Raw genomic sequence first — 24,058 nt, 5'->3', positions numbered from 1 at the left:
TATGTGAAACCAGCACTGAATTTGAGAATCATTTTGTTAGTGTCTCTTACCCCCATGGTGTGAGATAGCTGCTCAGCAGTCAGACTGAGGTTATAGTTCTGAGCTTCTAGTCTTCGACACTGGCTCTGTAACACTTGCCGCTCCAAACTTTGCTCTAGAGACCAAGGATTGAAAGAAACGTGGACACAAAAATACCCAGGTTAGAGAAACAGTGGGGATGTGGTGTGTTGAAAAACACCAGGATCGATCACACTTCTCTTAATGCTTATTCTGACTGAATGTCTGCAACAGGTTCTTCTATGCAGAGGTTAAAACACCACCACCTAGTGGCAAGACAGTGTAATAACAAGGTAAAGCTCTGCAGTTTTCAGTCCTTTTCTACTTATATGTATACACACACACACACACACACACACACACACACACACACACACACACACACACATGTATATATTCACAAACATATTTATATTTAGTTCCTTCATTTTTGTTTTAGGACACCAGATGTAAAGACTGGTATAGAGTGATGTTTAAACCACTAGGCAGAGACACTGACTGCTGGACCTACCTTCAACATATTCCTGATAAGCTTCAAATATAGATTCAATTCCCTGCCATTTGGAGGCAGGAGCCTCCTCTTCTTCCTCCTCCTCCTCTTCCTCTTCAGATTCGTCTGGACCAGACAGGTCCTCCCGCAACCCTGAGGCCTCCCGGTGTTGGGGTAGAGAGAAGTGCTGCCCGTTGGGCTGGGGGTGAGGATGTGAGTGGGCATGGGGAAACGAATGTGCGTTCGAGTGAGACTGTGAATGTGGCTGCGGGGGTCGGCCAGGGGCGCTCTGAAGCTCTGGAATGTTGTAGTGAACAGACGACTCCTGGAGGTGAGATGACTCTGACATCCCCGTGGCTCCACCTGGGAGGACAAGGATGGGGGGATGAAAGGACTGTGACCAACTGAGTACTAACTGATTATCTAATCCAGGCTAAATTAGACTGAAAATGACATTTTAATAATTTCGTTATTTGCATGGATTTATGAGCATTAGGACACTTTTCATTACTTTATACATTGTACAGATGGGTCGTGATTGGCCTGTTGCCCCCCCCCAGTCGTGCTCCCTCGGCTGCTAGACTCGGCTGTCGTTCTTACCTTTGTGTTTTTGCAGAGCTTTCTGAGTGGACTGAAGCACAGATTCATGGAACTGCTGAGCAAATTCCTCTGGGGTGAAGCTGTCCCAGGGTTTGGTGCGTCCATTGATGCTGTGAAGGCCCTCTTTAGCTTGCAGGGGGAGTGGGGGCCGCAAGCTGTTCAGCAGGCTGGAGCTCCTCTTAGAGCCGGGTCCCTCACTGGGCCCCCGGGCCTTGTCTGGGTAGACAGCTGGACAGGGGGGTTCCTTTGGTCTTAATGTGTCCCCGAGGGGTTTTGGATGGCCATTGGGGGATGCTGGGCAGTGTGAGGAGGGGCTATGAGGCCTGACACTGTGGTGTTCCTCTGATTCAGAGGGAGGCTGAGAAAATGCTGCATCTGCAATCATTTGAGCATGTGTTAGTCACAATGGGGTTAAGATCCTCGACTCCATCGCACCAATCGACACATTATACAACTGCACTGCTCTAGAACCTGATACTTCAGGGAGGATGTGTGCATGTTTATGTTCCGTAGCATAAGTCTCACCAGAGTTCTGCACTGGAGGGCTCTTGCACAGCGGATGAGGGGCGTGTCTGATGGTATCCAAGGTTATGCTCTTTTCTTTGATGGCCTGGAGCAGCTCCACCACCTTTTCATTATCTAAAAGAAAAAAAAAAATATGACAAATTGTTTACAAATTCATAGGCATGCATTTCTCTTAGATTGTAGAGCGCAAACAGCAAGTCGAGAGGATTAGACCAGGGTCACTGTAGCCCACCACAGCCCCTGACTGGACTGACTGCAGGGACCTACCATGAAAGTTCAGCTACAAGTGGTGCAAGATAGAGCAGTGCACTATGCAAAAATGTTCTCTGACATATGCTGCATATAATGAAGACCTGAGTTTCACATGACCTCATTATAAAATCCTTCAAAGCCTCAGTCAACACGTTAATAAGAACATGGCACAGTCTGAAAAGTGCCGTCTCAGCGAACTGTAGAGCTGACTGACACCGGCGACTACAGTCAAAGTCTTTTCTCTGCCGAAATGAGAATTCATAGAGAAGAGAAGTGATACAGACGAGGCATAGATGCGCACTGGGTCGGTTCTGTTTTGTGGTGGTTTCTGAGTAACACTGAGCTGACACTCTGGAAACACTTATTTCTACTTAAACAAGAGAATTTGTTACACACAGTAAAGTCTTCTGCTAAGTGATGTAGCTCTTGAAACATGATTAAACAAGGTTAGTTAGCTACACTAAAGACCCACGTTCAGGGCAACTGTTCATAAACGTGTAACACTTCCTGGGGAACTTCCTGTACCTCTCCTCTGCTGTATGGTGACGTGAGACAGCCTGAACATGGTGAGGAAGCGCTTCTTATCTTCCAGCTCTGGCGCTCGGTCCATCTCCTCCGGGGTGAATCTCGTGAGGAGCTGGGGGGGAGGAGGAGGAGGGGTGCGTTTGGACTGAGAAGCGGGCGGGGAGGGGCTGCGCTCCCTGAGCATCCGTCGTCTCTTCCTTCTCTTCTGCTGTACCAGCTCATCCCGCCGGCCCACCGTCGTCAGGCCAAACACCCCCAGAAAATCTAACTTCTGCGTAGATGTGCACAAGAAATAAAAGTCCTCTTACTGGTTGATCATGAGCGTGAGTGTGTCCTTGCATCATGGAAATCAGAAAAGGCCTCATGTTGATGGATGTGTTACCTCTGTGGAGTCCTCCAGTTTAAGTGGGGGCTGCTCTGCTACTCTCCTGAGATGGGCTCTCACCTCCTCTTCATCACTCTCATCATATGAATCATCCAGATCATAGTAGTAACCTGGAACACAAAGATTGTTACTGAAACCCCATTTTTACTTCCAACATGTTTCCTTGTGTAAGGATGGCGGCTGTATGCTGACAGTATGCTGGCGGTGGGTACCTTTCTCCCGGGCCTCCTTCCTCCTCTTCTCCTCCAGGTCCAGCTTGCTGACTGGCCTTCGGTGCTGCTGAAGGAATTCATCATAGATGAGCGTTGGTTCCGGACCCGCTGCCAGTGTGGCTAACTGTCCGATCCCCGGCCCCGTAACCATTCCCAGCCCTTGTCCGTGTCTGCTGTGTCCCGGATGTGCCTGGATGTTCTTTAGTGCAGTGTTGTTTTTCACGGCTCCCTCCAGTTCGTACTGACTGGACAGAGACAGCGTCGCCCTCTGCTGGCTGAAAAACGTCTGGGTGGACTTCTCCAGATCAGCGAGGAATGTGCTCGACTCCGGCAGGCCCGGAGGACCTCTCAGTGGGGGGTACTTCTCCATTGGTACCACATCTCTCCTCCGGGCGCCATCCTCATATTTGGAGGGCCCTGGGGGCAGGCGGCTGAGCTCATAGTGTCCCATCCCTGAGGGCTCATGGTTTCGTCTGGAGTCTGACGTGGTTTCTATAAGAGATACTGGGTTCCACAGGGTGGTCGGAGGTGGAGGGTGGTGGTCACGTGGTGGCAGCGGAGGTTTGGGTGAGATGAGGGGTGGGGGGGCTCCTAAGTGTGGGTGGAGATCTCGGCTCGCTGGTTCATGGTGATTTGGTATGGATCTGTAGAAAGATCATGAAACAGGGGTCAAATGTATCGTTCAGAAACAACACAATAGCAGAATGTCTTATTATTTTTCAGTCACACGTGCTATGCGCTAACAACCCTGCTATTCCCTCCATGTCTGTGGATTTGTGTGTCGGTGTTATCAAGCCCAGGCAGAGCTGCCCAGAGCAGAGTGAGGATGTGGCCAAGGCGCACACTGTGCTGCAGACACACAGGCCTGGGTTTGATCTGGTCTTGGCCCTTGTAATATGGCATGAATGTGTGCATACGGACCGACGGGAAGACAGACACACACACTGAGGGAGAGAGCGAGTTCGAGGAGAAAGGGGCCAGGAAAAATGTTTTAGTGACAGACGGAGAGAGAAGAAAAAAGCCTGACACCGGAGAGGAAGATGGACGGATGGTTAGAAAGGGAATCACACCTAGAAACAGGACAGAGATGAATGTGTGTGTAAAAGAAGGGAGGAAGAGGAAGGTGTGGTGGTGGAAAAATATTGGTATCAGCAAGGAGAGGAAAAAAGGCAGATGGGTGATGGACATCATTTTTCCAAATCAAACCTGGCAGAAGTGCAAACTGCATGACCGGTCAAATTATCCCTGTTTATGTTTTTCATTTCGCTGCCTGTGCGTGTGTGTGTGTGTGTATGTATGTGTAATCTGCAATCTGCAGCCTCTGAGCTGTGATTGTGCGATAATAACGCTGAGGTACCGATGGCAGATGCCTGTATCTCTCCTGTTCTACCAGTTCGGCATTAACCACTGCCTCACTTGTGAATTATACACAACACAAACACAGGCACAGTAACAAAGGAGGGTGAGTAAGGAGCTTACGCTGCGCAAGGTTGAGAGGATTAACGGAGAATTAGCCTTTGTGTACGGTAGCCATCGCGCTAACTGCCTGTTTGAAGGCCCCCTACCCGCTGCACATGAAACAGCAACCATCAGGACCCTGCCTTACGCTCTCTATCAGCACCTAAATGTAGCTGGCTGTTTGCCTACACATCAGGCCTGGAAGGTAGCATTGACAGAAATAGAGTGGATGTGATGCATCTGACAGGGTTCATCTTTTTCCAGTTCTGCCTCAAATCAGACTTCTAAAGCCCGTCAGCTTCTGAGGCATCAAAACAGGCACAACTGTCCCCATCAGGCTAGACGGGACGCAGCCAAGCGCCTCGGAAAACAGCCCACATGCATTCTGGTGTCGCCGAGGTCCCGGAGCATCAGCAAAACAACTCCACCATCAGACTAGCAAGGAAACAATACTACTCAAAATGAAGCTGATTAAGAGGGTTGCCGCTTCTCCTCATGCTGGACCCCAGTTGTCTCACCTGTGCGAGTCCGTCCTATGATCCGCCGCGTCCGCCGGCCGGCTCAGGTCCAGGTGCTGTTCAAGGACCTGCTGCCGGAACTCGGACACCTGGTACTGACGGTCTTCCTTCTCCTGCCGCAGCTTGCGTTGCCTCTCCAACCACCTCTCCTCCTCGTTGTTCCTCTGAGCCACTAGTGAGGCCGGCAGCCCGGTCCCCACGGGGCTGGGGCCCATGTACAGGCCAGGGATGGGGTGGCGCGACTGGACGATGGCGGAGTGAAGTCCTGGTGGAACCGGTTTGGGAGCAGGAAGAGCAGGCTCTTTGGTTTTATCTGCCGGGTCAAACGTTAGAACAAGGAGATGTTAGGGCTGTGACTATTTCTAGTTTAATTGTAAAAGTCTGATTTCATTTGAGCAATCTTAATTGAAAGTGTTTCAGGGACACGTGTTTACAGTCAAACTGGCTCCTTAAGGCTACAGGGTCACACATACCAGCCCGATTAGGAGTGAGTCTCTCAGGCTTGGTTCGGTCCTCCTGCCCCCGCATGGCATGGAGCTCAGCCAGATAGTGGCTTTCCAGGGCCTTGGATGCCTGCAGCTCCTTCTCCCTCAGCGCTCGCTCCTTCTGCCTCTCCAGCTCCTTCTCCCTTTCCCGCTCCTTCTCCCGCTCCCTCTCTCTCTCCCTCTCCCTCTCGCGCTCGCGCTCCCTCTCCAGCTCCTTCTCGCGCTCCCTCTCGCGCTCCCGTTCCCGCTCCTTCTCCCGCTCCGCCTCGCGCTCCCGCTCCTTTTCGCGCTCGCGCTCACGCTCCCGTTCTCGCTCCCTCTGCCGCATCTCATCCTCCAGCTGAAGCCTGTAATAAAAGAAGACAGAAGGGAAATAAGATGATAAAAATGAAATGCACGTGTTTACATGTAGGTGTGTGTTAAGACTCTACCTCTCAGACTGCAGTGCTGATAGTGAAGGGTGTGTGAAGTCTGCAGGGTAGCGGACCCCTGGTAGGTGCATATGAACAGAGGGATGAATGGGGGGTAGGGCTCCTCCTGCTGGCAGCGGATAGAAAGGTGACCTCAAAGCAGAGAGGCAGAACGGGTCATCCATCCTGGGAGATAAGGATTGCAATGGAAAAGAGAGAGAGAGAGAGAGAGCGAGAGAGAGAGAGAGTCAGTCTCCCTGTGTGACAGTGCGGCGTTCACGTTCATTAACCTGCGTGCCTCCATCTCCCAAAGCAGCATCACAGGACCTTCCATCTTTCAAGGAAGCAGCGGCGCCTGTCAGCTAACCTCAATCACTGCACAGCAGCTAGCAGGAGACTGCGCCGTGCGCTGCTACACCACTGTGTGTTTGTGCGTGTATGTGTGTGACATCCTCGGCTCATCCCCTCATTAAATCCATTACAGCGCAGTATGTGATGGGTGCTGCAGTCCTCTGTTCTTGCTGGGTTGACAGACCAGGGGCACGCAGCCTGTGTGATAGCCCAAAGCAAGCAGTCTTCTGTTTTCTTTGGGCAAATGCTGCTGCTGGTGTTTTTGTATGATCTATTTCTGTATGATTGTAATGTTGTCCCTGTTATAAAGAACCCAAAACAGAAACAAAACACTGTTTTTTATGTGAGGAGGAACTAACCATCTTGGAATCAAAGATTTCTAGAATTTTATTTAATTTTATATAATACATATATTATTATATGATATAATGTTAAATAATATACATACACAGAGGCAAGTGATAAAACTGGCTATTCTTGTACTCAAAAGACATTAAACAGAGATTTGCTTTCTATGCTGTCACACTTCTTATAACAGACTTCCATGCATAGGGAGATGTTTTTGCTGCTCTCTGTTATTCAAAGCCAACTGTAAGTCTCTCCTCCAGTAGAATAAAAATACAAGTACGTCAACAAGCATTTTACCTCTGGGAACATGATTCCAAGCTCAGCTATACACTAAAGCCCTTACTGCAGAGTCCGAGCAATGCAAACACCCAGTTCAGTTAAATGCACAGTTTGCTCTCAAAGGACACGAGTGCCCGGGTCGACAAACAAATGAATGGCCGGGCTCACCTGTACGGTGTGAAGGAAGGGTGGGGCAGGTAGCTGGGATGGTAGTAAGCAGCTGCAGCAGCTGCAGTGGCAGGATCCAGGCCCAAGGGCAACGAGGGCATGCGGAGGGCATCTTCAGTTGTGGCATAGGGCCGGAAGCCACGGAGGTACTCCTCCGGTACAGGACCTGCATTAGGCAGCTGTCTGGGCAAACTGAATGCGAGGACGGAAAAGCCCGTTAGTTTACATATTCATACATATATAAACTGAAACCGTGTTCCACAGAGCAGCGTGTGACTCACTTGAGAGGCTGGAAACGTGAATCCTGCATGACAGCACCAGGGGTGAGACCAAAGGCATAGGGGTTTCCCAGGAGGTGGGCAGGGACCGAGGGACCCCCTTTTTCCTGGGAGAGGGTGCCCTCTGCACTCAGACGTTCCCTGCTGGCCCCACGAGGCCCAGAGTCAGCCTGGGGAGAGAAGCAGAGAAAGAGTCTTAGTCATTGTTTGCGAGGACCTGTGACCGTCATGGTTGTCAGTGCTCATGAAGCCTGTCCTGAGAGTGTGGAGGTGGGGGAGGAACGAGCAGCCCCCTCACCTCAGTTTCTCCTCCCTCCTCAGGCACTTCTAGCCACTTTCTTAAACACATCACCTCCCTGTAAAAATAGCTGGATCAGCACGTCTGTCGGGAATAAACAGTCAGATAGAGGAAGCGGGGAGAGGGATGAGTTTCCTCTAATTGCAAACAAGATGTCATCTTTATGACTGATGAAGGAACACACTCCAGATAAAAAAGCCTGGTCAAAAACTCGGCCTCAGTATATTACACACAACATGCACAACGACATCTACAGCGACAAAGAAGTCCAAAAAGCAACATCCCTCTGCCTTTTTCCTCCATCTCTGCCTTTGGCAGCGAGCGGTCTCACTTAGGAGTCCCGCAACACACACACACACACACACACACACACACACACACACACACACACACACACACACACACACACACACACACACACCATTTGGAGATACAAAGACGTCCTGCTGTGGGAGTGGGAGTGCATTTTCTGCAGCTTTGGTTTCCCCCTACCTACCAATTGGATTGTGAAACTGAGAAATTTACAACTCCTGTATGAGAAAATTGATTATGATGAGATATGGAGCCACAGTGGATTTTTTACAGGAAGGGTAGAACAGCCATCTCCTGCAAAACTAGATTCTGGTTTTAAAAGAATTAGAAAAAAGAAAAAGTAGGGAAGTAGGTAGGAAAGACAGAGATGAAGCCATGAGGAAACGGAGTGAGAGGAGAAGGCTTCCTGCCCCTCTAAATTAACCTCTGGGCTCCCTGGGAATTGAGAGAGACCTTACACCACTGTCCTCTCTCTGACTCCCGCTCCTGATAAAACAAATCCCATTTACTGAGCCATTACCTCCACATCCTGCTCAGCAGCCACTGACCCACGCTGACACTGATGTGCTAACATCCAATCTTAAATGCCTCTAATGCGGAGACTCCCCATATTCCACTTTGTTCCTTAGACCTCCCTAATTTCCAGTAGTTTGACCTCACAGTTTTCTCTTTGCTGTTTGTTGCACTTCACTAAACAGCAAAGCACATTTTCCCCAAAAACCTCCTATCGTTGTACCTGACCGGTACCTGTTAAAGCTGGAGAGGTGAACGTTCCCTCAGCAGCTTCAAAAGAAGTCAACGTCAGATAGTAGCTTGATGCCAGGCTACACCTTCATCCACCTCCACCAAAAGCTGGGGAGCAGGTACATGGATGTACAATTGTTAGCAAACCTTCTAATGTTATGTGCATGAATCCACTTTACTCAAGTCTCCATAATTTTTGTCTGGTGTCATGTAGTAGGTATAAATCCACTGTCGGTGTTAATAGTCAAACACTATTTGAGTGACATGATATTGAAATTATGAAAACTAATAATAATTGGAGCGACTCTTAGACACATTTAACCAATAAAGTGGTCTCATTCATTTTCAAGGAAACTCCATCATAAATGGAAAACATGCAAACCTCTGCTTCATACTTGACGCATGCAGTCACTAGAAGCCTGTCAAGGTACATGTGCCTGTTATCAGCAAAATAAACAGTAAAAACCTAAATGTGCACAATTTAAACCCCTCTGCCACCGCACAGTGATGCTCCACCTATAAAATACATAGGATAAAAAACACTTTACAATGCTCACACCAATAACAACTGTGGTACAAGACAAAAAACATACATATAAAACTACATAGAATTACAATGTTTACTGTAAAGAAAAGAACTGCTGTCATGAATTTAAAAAAGCTAAATTGATTTTAAATGTTCTTTAGCCTTTTCTGGTTAAACTGTAGAATTTAAAAAGCTCAAAAGTTGATTTTTCTATTTCTTACAACAATAAAATACATTTTGCTGAAACATTAGTTTTTATTGGATAACAAAGTGTTTTTGACTAACTACATTCAATTGAAGTGAAAATTTATAGTAAAACACTGCAAGGGCTTAATTGAAGCAAACTGCATGTACTCCATGTAGACCGAGTCCCTTGTTTGTGTGAGCACAAAGACAAAATCCCCATTAGAGGCACTGTAGTCACTCAGGAACCTGAAAATCCAAGCAGTTTTCCCATTTTTACCCTTTGCCCTGCCAGAAAACAGCCTATTCTACTCTCAAACACACATTACTAAGCGGCAGCCATATCCGCCGAACAGGAGCACATCGACAAGCACTCAGACTCGAAGACACATCCATTAACGGCCATGTTCCTCTGTGCAAGCCAGGCCCCTGTAACCCCCAGTGAGGGTGGGAGACCCCGCGCTCTGTAGAGCACTCGTTTACGCCTCTCAGATGGAGCCATGAATCCAAATTGCCAATTAAAAAGCAATTACAGGCAGCAGCGGGAGCAGACTCCTGCAGTCATTAAAGCAAAATGCCAGTGCACCGAGCCCTCCCTCCTTCAGCGCGCCGCTCATCACCCCTCTCAAAAGACATATTCATACCTCAGCCACAGAGACACTAATCAACTGTCCGAACACACAAAAAGGGACACATATACACACACACACAAATCATCAAGCCTTTCCTGGACTCTACAACTCAGAGAAAAGGCCGCTGCCACTATTTGCTGTTTATGTCATTAAACATCTATTTCAGATTTTTGTGTCCAAAATAAAAAATAATAACAATAGTAAACTCATATAGTGAAAAAACAATAATACCATATATAAAGAATGATAAAGGGCCCTAAACCCTGATGAACTCCCTGATCAGTGGGAAATAACGTCAGGAAAGCTCCGCACAGTATTGTCTTTGTTGTAGAGAGACATTTTATCGTGCATGTGTGTCCGTTATGCCCCATGGCTCTTTGTGACCACTGTTCTATGGGCTCAGTGAAGCAGCACCACGGAAACATGGGAGATGCTACGGCACAAGCTTTCATGATAAATCTCTGTCAGCCTAACCTCGATCCCAACCCCTTGTCCCCGTCACCTCCCTTAACCCCCTCATTCTTTAAGTGGGTGGCCCTGATCTGCTGGAGGCGCCGCGAACCCGGCGACGAGACCTCCTCCATTTGAATTTGAACTCTTGCACACGACACTGACACGGAAAAGCCTGCGAACATGTGCAGCGGATTATCTGCAGTACACATGTGCATGGAAGGGAGCTGCAGGAGCTTCTGTCTCTGCATTCCGTCCTATGTCATGTTAAAGGAATGGCCCACAGAGTGACACCACTGCTGCCTGTCTAACCCCTCCCGGCTGTGGCTGACCCCTGAACTGTGGCAGGGCTATTTTGTAAAAGCGATAACTAAAGGGGGGCTGGGGGGTCACAAGGATTTTCCAGGGCAGTGGGACAATAGGCATTGACAACAGCCGACGCGTTGCTGGCTGGCTGCCCTCCTCGCTCACCCTTTCCTATCCCCTTTCTCCCGGTCTCTTGGGAACTGTCAAAGTACCTCAGAGTTTCCGCGTGTCGCCGAATGCTGTTCAGAACCGTGCGCTTGGCCTCGACCATTAGCCCTGAGCCGAGATAAGAAGGCTTAAAGCGGGGCCATAATCCATAATCCACTCCTTATCAAAGCAAGCAGCTCTCTCTCTCTCTCTCTCTTTCGGCACCACTACGTAACAGAGAGTGGGTTTGGGGTGATGAGGAAGAGGACGCACTTGACTGCCTGGCTGAATGGAGCGAGGCTGGAGGTGAGTTTGGGGTGGAGTTAGGAGGAGCAGGGGAAGGGCTCATCCATGGCCAAGAGGGCTTGTGCAGGGGGGGTGGGGGTTAGTAGAGGACCACAGATGTTAGCTGCCGTTGAGTCTGTCACCTCAATGTCCCAGTGGCAGCTGGGATTGTTTAACGCATGGGGCCGTGAGGGTGGCAGTGATGGGGGAAGCAGACAGTCTTAAACCCCTTAAGCTACAGCACATGTACATATGTCAAGAGCATACTGCCACACTGTGGGTTACAGGGCGGCCACTTAATCCAATAATACCTGGAGAGTCCGTGTGAACGTGTATGCTACCAGGCAGGTGAAAGTACTGGAAAGAACTGGACAATCTGACAATTGAGAGAAAGATGGAGATCGGGCTCTGGTTTTTTGACGTGTGGCTTTACCTGGCGCCCCTCGTTCCTCCACAGGCCGTTGCTAGTCTTTGTTGGAGCAATGGTGACGACAGGCGGAGTGTTTGGCACGCTGTGGCCCGCCGGGGGGACCAGGACGGGCCCCGGACCAAGGGGACCTCTCTTGGGTGTGCTAACGGGGGAGCTGTGGTTGGTGGCCGGCGAGGACACTGGAGACGACTCACTACTGATGGAGGATGCAGCTGGGGGAAGACAAAAAACGACCATGAGTACGATAATGTTCCGTCGATCTGATTGCAAATACAATTACAAATAATGCACATGTGCAGGCGCACGCTGGGCCAGATGGACGGCTCTGGGCCTCTATTATGAAGTGACAGTGACCGGGATGAGCAGCCCTGCAAGAGTCACACAGCCTTGACATGGAGGACTCAGAGTGAGCAGGCATCGATGGATGTATATACAGTGAGTGGTGCTTGCAGTCACCCCCCCCCCACACACACACACACGCACAGCAGGTGGTGAAAAGCTGGCCCAATGAGCTTCTCCGCTGTGCTGTAGCTGTGCCACATTAACAAAGCCCTCCAGGGAAACCCTGTAGCGCAGGGTCACGGTCTGGTCACATGCTCCGCTTTCCACACATCTCGCCGTCTCTCTGGTTCCCGTGCTCATCTGATACGCTCCCAGTCGCACGCGTTGCAAATCCATTTCCAGCCACAGCTCCTTATACTGGCTGCACCTCCTGTCCACCACCCTCTCCCCTCTGTCTCCCCCGTTTCCTCCCGTTTCCTGTGGACTGGACCTGCCTGTTTTGCTCCGTTCCCTCTCCTCCTCCTCCTCCTCCTCCTCCTCCTCCTCCTCCTCCTCCTTCCAGCCCCTGCCTCCCGACAGCACAGTGTGCTGTGCGTCTCCTCTGCTCAGAGCACACGGCATTGCACAGTCAAACTGGGTCACAACCCTCTCAATGGGACGCGCACTTCAGTACGGCAACAAGGACAGCAGGAGATGTGTGCATGTGCAGGTACTGTGCTCCGTGCATCGACGCGCGTACGTGCGTTTGTAAGCAGCCAAAAAAAGACACGAAACCTCAGGCCAGTTTCAGGTCTACTTCCTCTCCAATTATCACCATCAGAACAAGAAAAAGCCACAGATCTCTGCCCAACTGCCATTTCTTCTTCCCTGCTTCGGTTTCCGTGGCAACATAACAGACAGTGTGAGCTTATAGGAGGCGCGGTCAAGATTTTGACAAATTTTAAGCACCCCGTTCTGAGTAACGCAGGGAAATAATGAAAAGAATCAATAATGGCAGCGAGGTGGCCGTCCAGAGAAAATCTGAAAATCTGTGTAAGCGATGGGGACGGCGGGGTGAGAAAGTGTGAGAAAAGGACGGCGATGATACACGTGAGGGGAGACGTGTAAATGAGAGATGGGGAGCGATTCGGGAAAAAGCGAGCGAGCGACGGTGCAAAAGAGGTGTGAGGTGAGGCGAGAGATGGCACTGAGAGGAGAGCGGGAGGTAAGGGCTGCAGATGGGCGAGTGGGTGGCGGGGCCGGGGTGAGGCGGGGGGTACAGAGGGGTGAGGCATATCTTGTCTGCACAATGGCAATTAGTGGCCTAATCCTCCCCTCCTCACCTCGGAGAGCCATTACTCTCCACTGGAAGACTAGACCAATCAATAGCAGCCCACTCAGCCTGGGGACTGGAGCTACACTTAATACAGCTCTAGTGTCACAGCCTATTCACTCAGTGTGTGCACACACACACACACACACACACACACACACACACACACACAAGCATGCGGGTACAAACAAGGCTGGAGGGAGGGAAGAGGAGAAGAGGAAGTGGGGGGGGGGGGTGATCAGAGTGATTCCAAACTGCTAAGCAACAGACCTCTACTGCACGTACCCCCCCCCCCCCCCCCCCCCCCCCCCCCCCCCCCAATTCCCCATCTCCACCTCTTGCTCCTCCTTTCCCGTGTAGTCACGGAGCGGACTGGGGAACGGGCAGAGCCGACTAAATAATTAAGAGAGCAGGAGGAGGAGCAGGTGAGGGAAGGAGGAAATAAAGGAGGCGAGGACCATCCGGCGACAGCTTCATTCTCCGCCTGCAGCTTCTGCAGAATCTGTGGACAACGTCCTCAGGACGACACAGAACAGAAAGGCTCCTTTCCTCACACACACCCAACACCCACGGACCGCCTCTTCATCCGCCCCAGAGCCGTTCCTTCTGTTCTTCAAACACCGCCCGTGCCTTCCAACCAGACACCACATCTCTACGGCCAATGCACAATTTTCATAAACCAAAATGTCTATATTTTATATATGTTCCTGTTTAAACCATCACACCTCCGTCCCTGTTGCCTATTTTCACCCGCTCGCTCCAGTTTCCACGCCAGCCTCTCTTTGCTCCCATCCCCTGACATCAGTCTGCCGTCTGATAGGGGAAAATCCTATACGAGGCTTCTGCCGTGTGCTCCGCTCATTGCATCTATATGGGAAAAGACGGTCACACGCGCTGGTCCTGAGGTGCAGGAGGAAGAGCAGTTAAGCACAAGGCTTCATCCCCCAGAGTCTAAAATAGTCTCACCAGCCTGCACTTCATTAGCTGCACTGATTGTCACTTGTTTTGTGTGAAGGGACTCATGCGTTGTGGTGTCAGAAGAGGTGCAGAAAAAGGGGGGGGGCAAACAGGTAGAGAGGGGAGAACGGAGTATGCAGGCAGTGTCAGTGTGTGATTAATGTGGAGCTCCTTTCACTATCACCTCCTCCATTACCAGCTCCAATCTCCCAGACTGCCTGCACACTTGAGCGCTCAAGCTAAGCTACACATGCGTCCGCACACGGCGCGGAGGAGCGGCAACAAACAACACAAGCTGCAGTCAGAGGTCGTGGCCAAGTCTCCCTGCGTCGTCGGCACCTTTTCCTTCCAGCAGCTGACCCATTAAGAACGTCAAATAACTCACCGCAGCTCTTCGGGCGGTTTTCTCAAGCTACAGCAGTGAATCCCACCAGATCAGAGACCTGATAGGAAATCAACACTACAGGAAAATAAGGATGGATTCCTACTGGATTCTATAAAACCGTCAGCATCAGCCACTCCGTGCACAAGGGCGCTCTCTAACCCCACCAACACGCCCAGCCCACCCAGCCCCATCCCTTCCCTCCCAGCATGCATTACAACAGCATCAGCACTTAATTAAACAGTCCATTTCACACCTGGTGTGCATAGCAGTGCCCAGCCAACCCTGCATCCATATGCCACCCCACCAGCATCCCATAGCACAAGCTTCAACATGTGCAGTCCACACACACACACACACACACACACACACACACACACACACACACACACACACACACACACACACACACACACACACACACACACACTAACCACTGATGCACAAATACACCGCACACACCTGCTACTACAGTCTTGGCCATGCACTGACAACACAAAGCCTGTAATCTGCATCACGCAGTGGGGGAGGGGAGAAGCACACAGTGTGTGTTGCTGTGCCAGTGAAGGAAAAGGAAGACGGTACAAGATGGCGGATGGAAATAAGAGGCAAAATCCTCTGAGCCTTCTGCTGACTGTACATTACATTATGCTTAAATGCCGCTTTGCTACTGAAAAGAGTAACGAGAGATCTCTAAGTTGGTGTGTATGGAAGGGGAGGGAGAGACAGAAAAAGCAAATGAGCTTGTTGTGTTTCAGGGACAGTCACAGCCTGAAGGGTTTTGCCTTCAAGACACACACACACATACAGCGAAGCGAGGCTGTGTGTGCTCCAGGCAGGCTCTCCAGATGGAGAGGTCAGAGACACACTGCCCCGCTGTCCCAGCATGCTCTGGGCTCCCAAAAACAAGAGGAGCCTCCGGCCACACACACACACACACACACACACACACACACACACACACACACACACACACACACACACACACACACACACACACACACACACACACACACACACTCTCTCTCTTGCCTACACACCTTGGGTTTTCACAAATCTACTAATTACTTCTGAATCCTCCTCTTTCCAGCCAACTCATCCATCTATCCTGTACAGTTTCATCTGTGCTCCCTCCAGGCAGCGCACTACAGTTGGTGCAAACGCCATCATGAAATTCCAATGGTAAGTAAGTGTCTCTGAGTGTGCGAGAAGAAACAACGGAGAGGATTAAATCCAGATCTGCCTAATTAATCAGATATCAGCAGGCCTGCCTTTATGAGGCAGTGTGTTATCTGTGTGTTTGTTCCCTCTCTCTCTCACACACACACACACACACACACACACACACACACACACACACGTTACTCTCTATGTTGATGTGAGTGTACATGGAGTGAGTGTGTCCTTTAAACTACTCTGATACTCATTATCCATCACCTCCCCTCTTCAGCACAGCACTCCGTACACACAGAGCTATTCATTATACTCACCACTGACAAGTGACGACGTATGCGTCTGTGTGTATATGTGTGTGGGTGTGTATATAAACAGCAGCCGTGCTCAGGGTCTTAAATCAGCTCAGCAGCCGGCGGCAGTGATACCAGTACTAAAACCTAAGTAAAAAACACAGTAAATCCTTGAGGCCTCAGGACACAAAGTCCCAGCACCTCGTGTATATAGTGAACTAGTCACCTCAAAGCATCAACCGGAGGGTGAGAGGGAAGAGGTTGAGTCAAAGCAGCTAATGAAAGGACAGCAGGCTGCAGCATGCTGAACAATCACGAGGATTGCACAGTTGCAAAGACAACTGTTTGCATGTGTGTGGGTGTTTGGGTGTGTGTGTGTGTGTGTGTGTGTGTGTGTGTGTGTGTGTGTGTGTGTGTGTGTGTGTGTGTGTGTGTGTGTGTGTGTGTGTGTGTTGCCTATAAATACAGGCTCTGCAGACAAAGAGGTGACTGGAGCTCCAGAGGCCTCGTGCCTCCCTGCCCACCCCAGAGCCGCTGCTCCCGACACCAGCAGAGCCGTTCCTTATGCCTGGCGACTGACTCACCGCCTGCACCAGCCACAAGGAAGAGTCAGCAGGCCTCGCAAATAACAAAGGGGCTTTTTTGTGCTTTTAATAAAAAGGTGGCAGAGTTTTATCAGACAGGATCTGATGTCTGTATGACAAAGACACAGACAAGAGCTCTCTGCCTCGGTAGATCGTGAATTACAAATAGAACAGCGCGTACTCATTCTCACCTCTCATTCTCTCAGCACAATGGAAAAATAGAAAAAAAAACAGAAGTATTAAAAAATGTGACTAAGAGAACATAACTCAAGCGTTCTCCAGCTGCAACTGACAAAAATTAGGGATGAGCAACAGAGATAAGACGGAATGATTCCAGCGGAGGCCCGTGTTAAAACGAAAGCCAGGTCTGGACTCCGAAAGCGATTTCTTTCTCTTGCCAAGAGCGAGAAATTAATAGGGCTTGGATGCAGGGTTGAGGAAGTCAAGAGAGACAAAAGGGGAGAAGGATTGAGAGGGAATGAGGAGAGGTTGCGACTGAACGCTCTCGCTCACTCTGTAATCAATCATTTTCTCGGTTCTGGGTCCCATGCTGGAGCGGGCTGGGTGTCCAGGGACGGCCCGGGAGGAGGAGACCGTATGATTTAAGGGCTACAGCGAGACAGGACACCTGGGGCTCCGTGGAGCCAAGGTACAGTCACATACATATTCGCCCATACACACAAACTCAGACTCCACAATGAGAGAATCCTCACCGAGACCCTCCTGTTTGCTTGTGCGTTTATGCATGAGTAATTAAGACCCAGCTTTTCAGGCAGTTTCAGTTTTAAAGCGACAGTCCATGAGGTTGCACAAGTCAATAACCAGTAATTCAACCACTTGATGCGTATTTCATATTCATACAACCACATGATCCACCCTAATACACACATGGACAGACACGCTCCCATAAAGCACATTAAGTGGGTCAGCTAGAGTGGCTGCTCTCCGTCCCAACATCTCCAGGGACAACAGCTAATTCAATGTCTGTGTGGATATCACTCCGCTGTTATTAGCACTTCTACACAACCGGCAATGGAATCGAAACCTTTCCCCCCACACAATGTCCAAACACATCAAGCCCTACATATAAAGACCAAATACAAGACGCGGAGAGATCCGTTCTGTCCATTCACCGATTTATTTTCGCTTTCTGTACATTTTGTAATTTGCACTAAAATAAATCTAAACTCTCATTTGGACCAGCAGGGAAAAACGTTTGCCAGTGTCTCATCGCTGTTGTACCAACCTCGAGGTTCTTCTGCTTGTTTTGCCAGTTTACGGAGGGCTGCAGCGAATCCAGACTGGTTAGCCGGGCTTCCATTGGCTACGATGGAGCCGTTGAGGGGCGACGGGGTGAGGGGGCTGACTGTCGCCGTGGTACGGGTCGCCGTCGAGATCATTCCTAACGATGGTGACTTTGGCTCATGGCTCATGCCTACAAGAAAAGTAATGGCAATTATTAATCAGTACTGGCTACAATGAAGATCCACATACACCAGTTGTTCAGACCTGCATTACAGCTTATTGGGTGAAACAAGCTAAAAGTCAAGGGGGCTAACGGTCCAACAACCAATCTTTAACTAAGGATGAACTTCCACATCCTCCATGACCATACAGATGACATGACAAACAACCGTGGAACTACACTTACATAGATTTAACACAACTTTAACTGTATGTTGAAATAAATATTCAAAAGGGCCGAGTGTGGTGCTGAGTATCCGTGACAGCTGGGCTGGATGGGAATTGGTGGTGTGAAGGGCAAAGGGGCTTTGGTTGCATGGCTGAGGGTCAGAGGTCAGAGGTTAGGAGGACAGGTCAGCCTTCTCCTGCTCAAAGCGCTCCAGTCTGGCTGCGTGTCTGCCAGAGGTCCACGACATCGCTGCAAAGCATCGTCCAACAATCAAGTGTGTTTCAGACGTACATTTAAGAATTTAGTCAATGGGTTTTGAGCAAATAACAACGATAAAGAAAGTTAAGGTTACGTCATAAAAGCGTTTTTACAAGCAGCAGAGAATAAGCTGATTCTTTTTTTGTGCCGTGTCTCTTCTTAACCTCATATTAGCCCTGTGTTGCTTGGAGAGGGAGAAAGGGTGGGGGAGGGTGAGGAGGTTGGAGGCGGCTGTCCCTTTCCTTCCTGTGTATGTGTTGAAAGGTGACACTGTGTTGACAGCCCCTCGGTCAGTGTAATCCCTAAATGCCACGGTGTGCCATAGCGCTGCATAGTCACACAAACACACACACAGGGCGGCTCCGAGGAGAACCCACGTACTCAACTGTTACACCAAAACACACAAACACACACACACACACACACACACACAGACTGGGGATTGATCAGAATCCTCTTCAAATCCACATTCAAAGCAAACTTTCAGAACAGAATAAGTTCCAAGACAAAGATGCACTCAGTAAATGAAAGCTGCTTACAAACTGTATATCAATAGCAAGGTAGGCGTTATATCTGGGTTTTGAAGAGGCTGAGAGGGCTATAAAAAGATCATGTTCCCTTCAGAGAAATGAGCAGCGTCAGAGGTGTGTGTGTGTATGTGTGTGTGTGTGTGTGTGTGTGTGTGTGTGTGTGTGTGTGTGTGTGTGTGTGTGTGTGTGTGTGTGTGTGTGTGTGTGTGTGTGTTGGAGCGGACACACACGGCGACAAGTCGGCCATGAGAGAGTGCGTAACATTCCCAACACCTCCTGCCTCTAACCTCCCAGTTACCCAGTGCACTTCCAATGAACCCAGCACACACAATTAATAATGGAATCAACAATGACTACTGTCTGAACAACACACACACACAGTTCATGACTGGCCAACGGGCAAACAAACACACATCACCTAAACCAATAAGTTCAATAATGTGGCATTGTCAGGATTTTTATCCGTCCCCAGAAGAAGTCAGAAGACGCCACGTACCAGACGGAGTAAAACAAATACACAAGGAACTTTCTGAAAAAAAAGTCTGAGAACACGGCATTTAAAGCTCGTATGAACCACACACACAAAACCACAGCGCGCACACACACACACACACACACACACACACACACACACACACACACACACACACACACACGAGGTCTGGCTGTGGTTCGTGATCCCCTCCCTCATAAAGCGTGGCTGAAGCTCCTTACTGCACAAAGGAGTGGAGCCGCCTGGATCCCCCATGGCTGCATCTTCACGTTGAGCCCAGCCCAGCACACACCGGCAGCCGCCGACAGGACACACACCATCTTCCTGCTTCTTTCTCTCTCGCTCTCTCTCTCTCTCGATCTACCTCCTCTCGCCCATCGACCCTCTCTCCCCTCCCTCGCCTTCCTGTCTCTTGCGCTGCCGCTCACAAAGACCGTTTAGAGCTTATCTAACAAAGCAACGCACCACACATGCTGCCTATCTCTCCCCTCCTTGCTCTCTCGCTCGCTCTCTCTAAGTGAGAAAACAGAAATTCTTAGCCTAGCAGCTGCTGCGATGTCACATGACCTCATCCCCCCTCACACACACCCCTTTCCTCCTCCTCCTCCTCCTCCCCTTCAACCTATAATTCCTCAGCCATTTGCAGATAACAGACACAGGCATGCATGCCCTGCCAAGGCGAGCTGAAGGAGGGGGAGAGGAGAAGAGGAAAGAGGAGAGGAGCCGAGGAGGAGGGGAGGGGAGGGCGCTCAGCTGGTCAGCACATCTGACCCCAATGCTGAGGAGCGACAGGCAGCGTGTCTGTATTGTGTGCGTGCACGTACGTGGATGGATATCTGAAGTGCCCTTCCCTTCTTGGTGAAAGAAACGGAAAGTGCACGAAAGAGAAAGAACGAGAACATGTCCCGGCTTGTGTCAAACTCCGGAGCGAAGGAGAACAAACCCCTTGTGTTCGAATATCTTCCTCATTTCACAGTAACCTGCTATATCACAACAATTAGAGGAAAGCAGAGGCGAATCCCAAACAAAGGCGAGGGAAACCTACTGCCTCTAAACCAGCCACCGCTATTTCACACAAACCAGGAAGTCATAGCAGAGATATGGGCGTGCAATCAAACCCTGCGGTACACACACGTTGGGACACATGCTACACACATGCACAAACGCATGCGCAAGTGACAAGCAGGTCTTATCAGGGTGGAGGAAACTGATGCGTAATAGTGGTAGGGGTGGAGGACTTGGGAAAAGGGTCAAAGCGTGGGTTTGACTTCCTCTGTCTGGCCTGCTGTCATTGCAGGGGTGTGAATGACTTGTGTCTTTAGTCACTTCCTCCTTCCGCCGTTTTCACAGAACAGCAAGGGAGACAGATTATCTCTGGGGTGAAGCTGCGTTACTGGTGGCCGCTCCGTTCCCGTTCCTCAGGACACGCTCTGACCCGCTCTGAGAAAACACAGCGCTGCCGTTCTTCTTCTCTCCTTCCTGCTCAGCATCATAATGACAGGCTCGGAGTCCATTACATCTTCACTGTCTGCTCTGGTTTGCGTGAGACAACCACAGCATCAAACGGCATCACGTTGGTAATATGACTGACCCCAACATGATAGTCGTTCGGTCTCTGCTGCTGGAAGAAAAGTGCAAACACATGAGGCATCTTTTCTGTGATCTCATCAACTTCCCTGGTTTGAGTGTGACTTAGGTGCAAGTCATCCCCCGTCTCTGCTTTTTCACTTCCTGCCAACTGCGCAGCCACTCAAACTCAGACCTTATGCTTAAGCCTCCTACATGAAAAATCAAGAATGACATATGTCCATTTCGGCAAATATTGGCTTTTAAAACAACTCATGTGGGTGTGCGGAGACCTTTAACTCCTCTCTTCACACCATTTCCTCCGAAGCCGCAAGCGATCTTTGTAGAGCACCTAACGATGCGATCAAAGCAGCCCGAGTTGAGTCACCGCGTTCTCTAAACTTCAAGAGAAGTGGGGCCTGCCTCCACCTCACCTCGCACCCAGCGTGCTCCGGCCCCACATTCCTCAAGCATCCAGCAGATGGCACAGTCCCCCTGCTAATCAAAGGAAGTGTTCTGTTAATGAAACAGCATATGCCACGGTCCTTTAATCCAGTGATACACAAAAGAAAACACAGATCTCAAACGATACTGCCGTGGATTATGCAGGAGACAAAGGATGACTCCATGAGCAACAATGCTATTTCACGAGGTCTTAGGAGATATTAATTCATTACGTCGTTTTTGGCACCGCAGCAAAAGTTTAGCACTTTCGCAGACAACCCAAGGGTTAAAGGGAGTCTGTTACACACCAAGCTTCCTTATGCAATTAACCCTTTAAATGCTGTTACGCCCCAAGGGACAACAAAACAAAGACCTGACAGAAAAAGGAATGTAGATTACAGCAAACCACACGCAAACATAATCCCGCCCATGCGCACACACACACACACACACACACACACACACACACACACACACACACACACACACACACACACACACACACACACACACACACTAGACTGACTGTTAAATGGCAGACAGTAAACACACCGTTTTAACACCCCGCTGGGAATAAAGCCGATCACTAACTCCCATAGTCAAACACACACACACAGTTCCTCCCTCTTGCTGGTAGGAATGCAGATTATTCCCTCACACACGCATGCATATAAAGTAAATCCTCTTGGCTCCTGTGTGCCCCGGCCAGTAGGGAGATAATGCAGTGGCAGCTCTAGTGAGTGGTTAATCTTTAACCAGGAAGGGATTTGCCTATCAGCTCGTTAAAACTAGCCGCGCGGTGCCGCTGGCCCATCCATCTGATCCGGCCACCGACCTGGCTTGGCCGAGTCCCATGCAGCCTCCCACTGTGGAGCGGCGCTGCCGACAACCAGCCGTTTATCCCTGCGGTGTCTGCCCCTAAATTAGCAAATAAGAATGTTACAGCGGCAAACTGGCAGCTCAACATGTGTGGTCAGGCCGGCGACTGAAGCCCCGGTTCTGCTCGTCTTACGGTTTTCATCTCTGAATACTTGTGTAGCTCCGACATAACAGCCGCTGCGGTTTGGTGTTTTGTTCCACTCCTACATTCCTGCTCCTACTTTCCACTAACAAATAGCACCCTCGCTGTTTTCTGATGATGTCTTCTTTGCTGTACTATCAGAGCTGTATTTGCTCATACTAAATACACATTTGCTGCTGGCTCACGTCAAGTTGTTTTCACCAGCAGTGAGCAATAAGTGGCAATGAGCCACAGTAGCTATAGTCCACTTTGTTAGAGAGAGTAATAGGGTCAAAACAGCGCTATTCACTGTTCTATAAGATAGTTTTAAGCTTTCAAACACTGATTATGGAGAGTTACAGGCTCTTTAGGTTATTTGTGTGGAACCAGCAAAACACCATCAAAATCCACCACACCTTTTACCATCTTGTTGTAGGTTAATTGGAAACCCCCTCATTACTCAGATCACGATCTCAGATCATAATGTTGAAAACGGAGCCAGAGTGAAAGCATAGGACACAGGTTTGTGCAGCTACTACATTATGTTGTAATGATTCAAGTGGGAAGGCCCTGACCCCTAAGGGAGGAGGGGGGTGGGTTATGAGTCAGCTTGATGAGTACATCTAGGGGGTGAAATGTACAAAAGAACTGTCGTCAAGGCATTTAGAGAGGAGGAAGATCAAGACAGATGAATGAAAAATGAAGTTGCCTCAAATACCAGAGGAGCAGCACTGGATGAAACCAGTCTAGCAAAACAGGATGCAATATGGGCATAACCGCCCCTACCACAGCCACATTATCATGCGCTCCAGCCCTAAATGAGCTTAAAAATGCATCTAGCATGACAGCAGGAAGCGTAACTCTGTGGCTGACAAAAATCAACACTAAGCGATGTCTATAAATAGCACTCGACGGTACCATACACATAAACGGGGGTCCATAAGCCGGACAGAGCTGTGCCTAAGCAGCAAAGCAAAGGTAGCGTCAGTGGGTTAAACAGGAGCAGCGATCTGACCTCGAGAGCCAGAGTCAACGCTAATACACGTGCTATTTATGTGTCACCGCGTCACACCTGAAGTGATAGAAACCTGTGCGTGCACGTACACACTCGAACGCGGGTGCACAGCAGGATAAACCAGCTCCGGTAGTTCCAGGTTTGTTTGACTTCCGAGATGAGGTGTCACAGCAATCTATCCCCAGGCCCTGCAGAATGGACACGTGTGTTTGCACAGGCGCGCACGCGTGCGTGCACGTACGCGCTCGCCCGCACGCTCATGTCTGTGCACACGCGCGCGCCCTCGTTCACTCCACGCCAAAGACAAAACCCTAATATCGGAAGGAATCCTGAAACAGCGGCAGCAGCGTGGCTGCACAGTTGCAGAATCAAAGGCGACAATTCCACTGGAGAATGAGTGAGAGAGAGAAAATAAAGCGGGGAAAAAAGTAAAGAGAGGCAAAGGGGGGAGGGGGGAGAGGGAGAGCGAGAGAGATCAATGA

At 49.7% G+C, this 24,058-nt stretch overlaps 1 protein-coding gene and 1 long non-coding RNA gene across 2 annotated transcripts in view; one reads left to right on the top strand and one right to left on the bottom strand.

Moving 5' to 3' along the window:
• gse1b (Gse1 coiled-coil protein b) overlaps positions 1–24,058 on the bottom strand; it is a 141,959-nt gene that overhangs the window by 2,365 nt on the left and 115,536 nt on the right. The window contains exons 3-16 of the mRNA XM_029145220.3: positions 17,884–18,072; positions 11,658–11,866; positions 7,345–7,511; positions 7,064–7,255; positions 5,939–6,103; positions 5,496–5,854; positions 5,023–5,335; positions 3,047–3,690; positions 2,832–2,944; positions 2,450–2,720; positions 1,673–1,786; positions 1,148–1,522; positions 569–910; positions 51–154 (exon numbers count right to left, since the gene is read on the bottom strand). Coding sequence (XP_029001053.1) covers positions 51–154; positions 569–910; positions 1,148–1,522; positions 1,673–1,786; positions 2,450–2,720; positions 2,832–2,944; positions 3,047–3,690; positions 5,023–5,335; positions 5,496–5,854; positions 5,939–6,103; positions 7,064–7,255; positions 7,345–7,511; positions 11,658–11,866; positions 17,884–18,072 — 3,557 coding nt within the window. The remainder of the gene's footprint in view (positions 1–50; positions 155–568; positions 911–1,147; positions 1,523–1,672; positions 1,787–2,449; positions 2,721–2,831; positions 2,945–3,046; positions 3,691–5,022; positions 5,336–5,495; positions 5,855–5,938; positions 6,104–7,063; positions 7,256–7,344; positions 7,512–11,657; positions 11,867–17,883; positions 18,073–24,058) is intronic.
• On the top strand, positions 11,874–17,369 carry LOC129603902 (uncharacterized). The gene is made up of 3 exons (XR_008694248.1): positions 11,874–12,089; positions 15,678–15,769; positions 16,522–17,369. It is a non-coding gene; the product is annotated as an uncharacterized LOC129603902 (long non-coding RNA).

Source organism: Betta splendens, chromosome 3, assembly GCF_900634795.4.
Source record: "Betta splendens chromosome 3, fBetSpl5.4, whole genome shotgun sequence".
NCBI lineage: Eukaryota > Metazoa > Chordata > Actinopteri > Anabantiformes > Osphronemidae > Betta > Betta splendens.
The sequence above is the reverse complement of the archived record's forward strand: the minus strand, read 5'-3'. Positions and strand labels throughout refer to the sequence as shown.